The sequence below is a fragment of the Staurois parvus genome, unplaced genomic scaffold (assembly GCF_062004578.1).
Source record: "Staurois parvus isolate SC_StPar_1 unplaced genomic scaffold, SC_StPar_1.0 ptg000509l, whole genome shotgun sequence".
In the NCBI taxonomy this organism is placed as follows: domain Eukaryota; kingdom Metazoa; phylum Chordata; class Amphibia; order Anura; family Ranidae; genus Staurois; species Staurois parvus.
Genome location: NW_028318305.1, coordinates 959,484 through 969,386, shown reverse-complemented (window position 1 = coordinate 969,386; position 9,903 = coordinate 959,484). Strand labels below are relative to the sequence as shown.

Here is a 9,903-nt window from a genome sequence, read left to right as displayed (position 1 = left end):
AGAAAATTGAATGACAGATACTTCCTGTAATTTTCCTTTCCTGATGAGATCCATGTCAGCACAGCTGGGTAAGCAAAAGCTGTGCTGACATGGAGCTGTCAGGAAATGTAATTTTTGGTGAGATACTCACAAAGAGAAAATGACATCTAAAGGGATGCAAACCCTGCAATTTTTCTCATTAGAACCGCAAGGGCAGCAGCAGCTGATAATTATATAATCATTCCCATACAGATTCACTCTGCACATGGACACACTCAAATTATTTCTTCAGCACAACAAAAAGGTAGGAATCTGCATTAAAGTTTGTTTAAAATCCTTGCAAATGTACATAGATCACGCACTCTTTAAAATGAACAAGCTGAGGCTAGAAGCTGATTGGTTACTATGTACAACTGCTCCAGATTCTGCCTGCTCCAGTTTTAGTAAATATCTCCTAAAGCATCATCTTCTCTTTGTACACAATAAAGAGCACAGGGGAAGAGTGGGGGTTACTGGCTGATCATTGTGACCATCACAGCAATCATGTGATCAGGAACCTGTCCTCTCAGCATCTAAACGTCAGTACGAGACCAGCAGCTGTCAATGACAGTGCCGGAAACACGCACCTAGCACAAATGTCGATGTGCATATATGTGATCCTACAGAAAAAGGCTGCCTGTCACCCCATATTATAGGTTAGGCCAAAATCAACAGGTTAATATCCATAGTCTGAGTATAGGTACATTAGGTACATTTTAAAAAATTAAGTGGGGATCGAAAGTTTGGGCACCCCAGCTAAAAATTTGTATTAATGTGCATAAAGAAGCCAAGGAAAGATGGAAAAATCTCCAAAAGGCATCAAATTACAGATTAGACATTCTTATAATATGTCAACAAAAGTTAGATTTTATTTCCATCATTTACACTTTCAAAGTAACAGAAAACAAAAAAATGGCGTCTACAAAAGTTTGGGCACCCTGCAGAGTTAATATCTTGTACTGCCCCCTTTGGCAAGTATCACAGCTTGTAAACGCTTTTTGTAGCCAGCCAAGAGTCTTTCAATTATTGTTTGAGGTATCTTTGCCCATTCTTCCTTACAAAAGTCTTCCAGTTCTTTGAGATTTCTGGGCTGTCTGTCACGCACTGCTCTTTTAAGGTCTATCCATAGATTTTCAATTATGTTGAGGTTAGGAGATTGTGAAAGCCATGGCAAAACCTTCAGTTTACGCCTCTTGATGTAATCCCCTGTGGATTTCGAGGTGTGTTTAGGATCATTATCCATTTGTAGAAGCCATCCTCTCTTTAACTTCAGCTTTTTCACAGATGGCATCAAGTTACCATCCAAAATCTGCTGAAATTTTATTGAATCCATTTTTCCTTCTACTCCTCGTGAGATGTTCCCTGTGCCACTGGCTGCAACACAACCCCAAAGCATGATTGATCCAACCCCATGCTTAACCGTTGGACAGAGGTTCTTTCCATTAAATTCTATGCCCCTTCTTCTCCAAACGTACCTTTGCTCATTCCGGCCAAAAAGTTCAATTTTAACCTCATCGGTCCACAGAACTTGTTTCCAAAATGCATCAGGCTTGTCTATATGTTCATTTGCAAAGTTCAAACGATAATTTTTGTGGTGAGGACATAGAAGAGGTTTTCTTCTGATGACTCTTCCATGAAGACCATATTTGTACAAGTATCTCTTTATAGTGGAATAGTGTACCACAACTCCAGTGTCTGCCAGATCTTTCTGTAGGGATCGTGCAGTCAAACGTGGGTTTTGAATTGTTTTTCTCACAATCCTGCGAGCTGTTCTGTCTGATATTTTTCTTGGTCTTCCAGATCTTGCTTTAACTTCCACTGTTCCTGATGACTGCCATTTCTTAATTACATTCCGAACAGAGGATATTGACATCTGAAAACGCTTTGCTATCTTCTTATAGCCTTCTACAGCTTTGTGAGCGTCAACTATTTTCAGTTTTCTAGACAACTGCTTAGAAGAACCCATGGTGCCGATTGTTGGGGCAAGGTCAGATGAGTCTGAGCATTTAAAACCTTTGAGATTGACATCACCTGGTCTTCCCAGACAATGATTGAGAACAATCCATGACACTGGCAGGTCTCAGCTTGGCAAAGGGGGCAGTGCATGCTATAAATTCTGCAGGGTGCCCAAACTTTTGCAGACACCATTTTTTTGTTTTCTGTTATTTTGAAAGTGTAAATGATGGAAATAAAATCTAACTTTTGTTGACACATTATAAGAATGTCTAATCTGTAATTTGATGCCTTTTGGAGATTTTTCCATCTTTCCTTGGCTTCTTTATGCACATTAATACAAATTTTTAGCTGGGGTGCCCAAACTTTCGATCCCCACTGTACATGTCTGTCTATTAATAAAATACAAATAAAGAATCAACATTACTTGAATATTGACAAAAATAGAAGCATGTTGCACAGTTTTAACTTTCCATTAGGAGTTTACAAAAGTCAAAGTGGTTAAAAAAATAGTAATTCAGTTCAAGTTGCTTCAGCTTCTTTGTTCTTCTTTCTGGATTAAAAAAAAAAAAAAAAAAAATGTAAATTACATGAAATATGGGCCCATGGATGATTTAAAATTAAATGCTGTAAACTAGATTCTAACTGATATGTGATAAATTGCTTGGCAGAGTATCTTTCCAAAGTTCAAGCTGTTTTTTTTATAACCATATATGTCCCACTGGGGAGATTTCCCTTAATTCCTGCCCTGTAAACACAATAGGAAGTGAGCCGATATCTTGCCATATTGAGGAAAATGCTCTGTTAGAACAAGGGTCACCAGGGGAGAATTTTCCTCCATTCAAAATGATGGAATCGCCTCTTACTTTCAACTAAAAACAAAAATTGGCTTTAGATACACTTTAAACATATGCTAGCAAACCTCCCTCACACCAGTCAGACCCACATCTGGTTTCAATCCAACTGGTGCCTTTAAGAAACTTATTAGTACTTACCCTGCCACAGGCATTGACATACATGTACTTATAGAACATTCACAAAGGCATGTAATGTTTTTTAATGGTAAAATTTACACTATGCATTTACATGCATTTTGGTGTGTTAAGTTTAGCTGAATTTAGTAATAACAGAAATTTGTGTTTCCAGGGGAAGACAGATTAGATAATATGAATGCATCTAAATGCACATACATTTCAATAAATCAGGACTTGGTCTGGGAAGAAAATATTTTGTTTATACTTCCCACATAACTTCTCCTGGATTTAAATAAACCAAACGTTAGAGAGCATTTAGAACCTGCAAATCGTAACTTTGGGAATACCCCTTCTGCATCATAACAGGTTAGAAAGAGGGTTTCTTAAATAACTACAACCCTACCTACTTGTAGGGTGACCAATTCATTATTGCAGCAGTTGATGAAAAGGCCTGTTCTTCCTGTGTTGTGTGCGCTTCCACAACCCTCCAAAAACATGCCAGTAGGCTAAATGACTCCTTTCCATTAATATATGTAAGCTAGGGACCTTAGACTATGTTCCTGAAGGGCAGAGACTGATGTAAATTTTCATTATATGTAAAGTGTTTTGTAAGTTGGTGCTGCATAATTAACTATAATAAATAATGAATCCCTTAAGACTTACTCTAGCCCATACTGTTTCAGTTTTAGAAAGAGCAGGGAAGCATGGTTTTTAGTACTATCCGGAGCTCTATCAGAGATTGTTTCTTATTCTCTGGTCACAACAATTTCACCAGGCAGAAGTGAGTGAACATCCCTGCAAATGACAGGCATTTTTTTTTTTTTGGAAGGCAACCCCCTCATCTTGCTTCTTTATTGCTGTGCTGTTGTTGAAAACGTTCCTACTTGTCAGGCAAAACCATTGTCACTGACAATATGATGGAAAGTCTTTCAGATTCAGTAGGGAAGGATAAGAATTCCTGTCAGTTTTTTTTCTGAAATTTGAAACAAAGCAAAAAAAAAAAAATTGGCTTTAAAAAGTCATTTTTTCCCCATTCAGGGCAAAGTGATAGGCTGGATGCATGTGATCAAAAAGCAAGATGGCAGTTCCAGCACATGTAAATCATGGGACCGTGTAGAAGAATAGTGAAATTATACTTTATAAGCAAATCAGCAAATTTTTTTTTGTGTAAAAATGTCTTCTGCCAAGATTATTACTTCCTGGCAGTGACTCCTATCTTTATTACCTCACTCACTGCTCATGAGATTGCAAATCATTTCAAAAATATGACTGACACAATTCATAGGGGCATCGCCACTGCACAGACATCCGTCCCACTTAGCATACCTTATGCTAAACGTCTCTCAACACTTTCCTCTTTTGACCTTGCTACTACCGAAGAGTTCCCTAAGGTTTTCTCAGAAGCCCGTCTCATTACCTGCCCCCTGGATCCTGTCCCCTCACAACTACTACGGTCACCCTCTTCTTCCATTCCTATGCTCCCTCACATCTTCAATCTTTCCCTCTCTACTGGTGCCTTCCCCTCCCCTCTAAAGCATGCACACATCACTCCCATACTTAAAAAGCCCTCCCTGGACCCCACCAACCTGAACAACCTAAGACCCATCTCCCTGCTGCCTCTAAACTCCTAGAACGCTTAGTCAACAATCGCCTGAGCTCCTACTTCACTGACACTTTCGCTCACTACACTCCACTGAAACTGCCCTACTAAAACTCACTAATGATCTACTAACTGCTAAAACCAATGGCCACTACTCCGTACTCTTACTACTTGACACGGTTGACCATCCCCTTCTCCTCAAAAAACTCCACTCTCTTGGCCTCAGAGACTCTGCTCTCTCCTGGTTCTCCTCCTACCTATCGCAGCGCTCCTTCAGCGTTACCTATAACGCTGCCTCCTCCTCTTCACTCCCTCTTTCTGTAGGGGTCCCCCAAGGTTCTTTCCTTGCACCCCTTCTCTTCTCCGTCTACACCTCCTCCCTTGGTCACTTGATAAACTCCCATGGCTTTAAGTACCATCTCTATGCTGATGACACACAAATCTATCTTTCTACCCCTCACCTCACCCCTTCAGTCTCCTCTTGCATTACTAACCTACTAAGTGACTTATCTGCATGGATGTCACTCCACTTCCTCAAACTCAATCTTTCCAAAACTGAGCTCTTAGTATTCCCCCCAGCCCGTGCCCCCTCCCCTGACTTCTACATCAAGATCAATAACACAATCATCAGTCCCTCCCCTCATGCCAGGGTACGAGGTGTAATCCTAGACTCCAATCTGTCCTTTCAGTCCCAAATCCATTCACTGTCCAAATCTTGTAGACTTCACCTCGGCAACATCTCTAAGATATGCCTGTTCCTAACCTCGGAAACCACTAAGCAACTTATTCACTCCCTTGTTATATCTCGCCTTGACTATTGTAACTCCCTCCTCAGTGGCCTACCTAATCGCAGGCTATCCCCTCTTTAGTCTATCATGAATGCTGCTGCCAGACTCATCCACCTTACTAACCGTTCTGTATCTGCCACCTCTCTCTGCCAATCCCTCCACTGGCTTCCCATTGCCCAATGGATAAAGTTCAAAACATTAACAATAACGTATAAAGCCATTTATAACTCTGCCCCAAATTACATCACAGATCTTGTCTCTAAATATCACCCAAACCGTACTCTTCGCTCCTCGCAAGACCTCCTACTCTCTAGCTCCCTTGTCTCTTCCTCCCATGCTCGTCTCCAGAGCGTCCCCCATCCTCTGGAACTCTCTACCCCAATTTATCAGACTATCGCCTACTCTGCTCACTTTTAGGTGATCTCTAAAAACCTATCTCTTCAGGGAACCCTATCCTGCCCTCAGCTAATAATGGAATCTTCTACTCTTCCAACCAGTCTATCCCCACAGTTACTACCTTTTGTACCACTAGCCCCTCCCTCCTAGATTGTAAGCTCCAAGGAGCAGGGCCCTCCTATCCCTCTTGTATTGAACTGTATTGTTGCTGTATTGGTTCCCGTTATATTGTAAAGCGCTAAGCAAACTGTTGGCGCTATATAAATCCTGTATAATAATAATAATATTCTCTTGCACAAATGTGACCACCATAGAATCGTCAGCAACCAATACTTCCTGGTACTTCCAATACATGGTCCCTGAAAGATCGCTATGGTTCAAACACATGGTCCCTCAAAGAGACACTGCTTCATTACTTTGTCTTGACGTAATGTGGGTGTCTTGTAGCCAGTGGGTGGAATCAAACACACAGCAGAGAGAAGATTCTTCAATGGTCATAATTCTGTAAGAAAACAAAAAGATAAGGGATCACCGCCTGCAAGTCCAGTAAGTATTTACAGTGTGCTTAAAATAAATAAATAAATATCAGGAACACATTTGCTTTAAGTGAACCTGAAGTTTGCTTATGCACAGCAATGCAACAGGCTGATTTAAAGCAGAGTTCCAGCTGAAAATAAATAAATAAATAAATAAAAGTCAGCAGTTACAAAAACTGTAGCTGCTGACTTTTAAAATACAGCCACTTACCTGTCCCTCGATCCAGCAGTGTCACCACCATCGCTGGTTTCAACAGTCTTTGCCCCTCGGCGACGGCTCCTTTAGTGTGGGCACCCAGCTGTAACAGCTTGCGGCTGCACAGCCAGGTGTTCACTGCGCATGCCCAAGAACCGCTGCGTTTTGTGAATGGCCCCGTAGTCTTCTGGGACCTATGCGATCGCAATGGAAGTGGGAGCGGGTACCTGTCAAAATCGGGTACCCCCCACCTCCCCTGCAGGTGCCAATCCTTAATGAGGAGCAAGGCACAAAGCATTAAAGCGGAACTTTTGGGTGGAGCTCCACTTTAAGTGCCCCCCCAGCATCACATACTTGCCCCTTCCATCTTTTCTCTTTTCCAATTCAGTAAGTGAAATCCCTGGTACTTCCAGGTATGTAGGAGCATGACACTTACTCCCCTCCCTCGACACAAAGCTGGTACATGCTCATTCACTGTCAGCTGGGGATGGCAATAAAGAAAGTTCTGTGTAAGACTGAAGTCTATAGGGCTCTACTGTGCAGGAGCAGCCAAGGAGAGAGGACTATTAGGATAGCAGAGAGAGGCAAAAGCATAAGAGCACATTGTCTGAAGCTGCACATAATGTGGCTTTATTATTGGCACTTTATAATTTATATTGGCACTCTTTGCATTCAAACAGAGCAGAAGGAGAGTGAAAGGTAAAAGGAGAATATGAAGCTGTGGAAGACCTACATGGACAAAGAACAGGTTCACTTTAACCACCTTCCGCCCGCCATATAGTACAATGACGGGCGCAAGGTGGTTCTCTCGTTCTGATAGGACGTCCTTCCATTCTCAGCGGCGATCGCCGGTGCGCTGTGTCCCTCGGACACAACGGATCACGGAAAGAGCCGAAGATGTCGGCTCGGTCATGTGATCAGCTGTGTCCAATCACAGCTGAACACATGTAAACACGGAAATGCCGGTTATCGGTCAGTCAGTGCTCATCAGTGCCACATCAATGCCACATATCAGTGCATACCACTGCACATCAATGCCACATATCAGTGCCCATCTGAGCTGCCTTTCAATGTCACACATCAGTGCCAGTCAGTGCCACCTATCAATGCCAATCAGTGCCACCCATCAGTGATGGCTGTCAATACCCATCAGTGCAACCTACCAGTGCCTCCTCATCAGTGCCCATCAGTGCAGCCTATCAGTGCCCATCACTGCAGCCTCATTAGCGCACATCAGTGAAGGAGAAAAATCACTTATTTACAAAATTGTTTAACAAAAACTAAGAAAAAACGTTTTGTTTTTTTCAAAATTTTCAGTGGTTTTTGGTTTAAGAAAAAAATAAAAATACCAGAGGTGATTAAATACCACCGAAAGAAAGCCGTCTCAAAAAAATGAAAAAAATTTCATATGGGTACAGTGTTGCATGACTGCGCATTTGTCAAAGTGTGACAGCGCTGAAAGCTGGAAATTGGCCTGGGCAGGAAGGGGGTATAAGTGCCCTGTAGGCTAGTGGTTAAAGGCTAAGTTGACCGTTTGGGGAAAAATAAAAAATGCACATATTTTTGCAGAAAAAAAAAGCACACTTTTTATTTTTTTACCTCAGGAGCCTACAAAGCATTGCCCTCATGATCAATGGTGCAATGTCCTGACAGACAAGACCTGCAGCTTTCATTCAACCTTCAATTAGGGCTGTTTACAAGCTGCAAGGCTTGTGAATGAATTATGACAGCCCTCATCAGCGCCCTAGCAGTTCATTGAGCACTACAAGCAGTGAGCTGCAATGGATGTAATTCGCTGAGTCCTGGGAAACCCGCCTGTCCTGGAACACCGGCCTGCCCCGGGACGCAGCGCGGACACCGAGCTGTATTGAGATGGAGCAGAGACAAGGCATTGACATGTAGATTAAATGTACACTGACCTGTACAGACATGTAGAATAGATGTACACTGACATGTAGCAGGGATCCATGAAGCAGAACAGAGGGCTCAGGACAGATCCAGCTTCTTCTGTGTCTCCACTAACTTGTCATGTAGTCTCTTCTTCTTCCAGTCCAGGTACCTCCTGCGCTGTCTATTCGCCTGCCAGCCAACCAGCACTCCGGCCGTGAAGCTGAGAAGTAGAGCCGCACAGAAGCTGCGCTCTGACACCTCGATCATAACTTACGTGCTTGCTGCTGCTCCTCTAACACTAAACACATAGGAGCTTCCCTCCAAGGTCGAGGTCGCACATTTTTACTCCTAAACTGCCTCGTTCGTCATCATCCTTCGCCACAATCACTCACACTCCTGCGACCATTCTGAGGACTGCAGAGCCACGGTGCGGTTCTGCGTTCCGCCACTTGGTGGCGGCCGATCTACATTCTTCCCTCACTCCAAGGTTGATGGCAATTGGGTGTCTGTGCTCATCTGCTCTCAGGAGTTGCAGTTTAGTTTGCTGTACAACGTTTTTTCAAACATTTAGATAGACCCCAGGCATACCTACATATGTTGTGAACCATCAGGTTACAACATGCAATACCTTTCATGTTGTGACCTGATGGGAACTATCAGGTCACAACTAGAACACCCGCCTGTCCTGGACCGCAACATGGACATCCCTGCGTCCCTGGACGCAGCACAGACACCGAGCTGTACGGAGATGGAGCAGGGACAAGGCACTGACATGTAGCACATTGGCACAATTGTGGCCATGCTAGAGCCCCAAGAAGAATTTGGTATAAAGTGCTAGGATGTCCAGCATATCCACACATTATGGAATGCTTACTTTGTAAATGCCCTTTAGTGATGGCCATAGTTCCGCTTATCACCAGTGCATGGTTGCCACTGTTAATTTTGTTGACGCAAATATATATACGTCAGAGGCTTATTTGCAGTGATGAAAGCAAATTCGAATTTTCATCAATTCATGAAACTGACAAAAATCAATGCCAATTTTAGTCAACACATTAAAACTGAAATGTCACAAAGGGACTTATTTTTTTATAGTAGGAACTGTGCCAGGCACTAGTGCAGCAAGATTTTATTCATATAAAATGTATTAAAACAATGGTAATGTACTCAGAAGCTTCAGTGTGAAACAGGTATAGGATTTGCTTGATGTAAAGCCATCAGTAGTAGTAATAGTCCTGAATGGAGCCGCTGGGATCATGAAGAGGCAGTAGATACTGGTTGTAATATTTGATTAAAATGTATATAATTGCAGTTTGGACATGAATTGAAATATGGACATTTGCACAACTAGTCAACTTCAACAGAAGCTAGATAAATATATGAGTTTGTTAACATATGATTAGTAAGACCCCCCAGACCTACACCTGGACAGTGTGGTTACTGACAGGGGGAAGAGTGGAGTGGGCATTCTGAATACTTGGACCCCCTATAGAGGTTACTGCCCAGATCTGGCTAGAATGAGTTTACCTCCTGGGCTGGGAGATCATGTGGA

General features: G+C 42.5%; 1 protein-coding gene across 1 annotated transcript; it reads right to left on the bottom strand.

The window, feature by feature from the left end:
- Positions 1–2,403: 2,403 nt before the first annotated feature.
- Positions 2,404–8,773, bottom strand: LOC149451904 (mitoregulin-like). Its single transcript, XM_089689998.1, has 3 exons — positions 8,381–8,773; positions 6,146–6,231; positions 2,404–2,524 (listed from the first exon to the last, which is right to left on the bottom strand). Exon 1 carries the CDS (start codon positions 8,616–8,618, stop codon positions 8,448–8,450), a length of 171 nt encoding a protein of 56 aa, XP_089546124.1. The 5' UTR covers positions 8,619–8,773; the 3' UTR covers positions 2,404–2,524; positions 6,146–6,231; positions 8,381–8,447.
- Between the last annotated feature and the right edge of the window lie 1,130 nt (positions 8,774–9,903).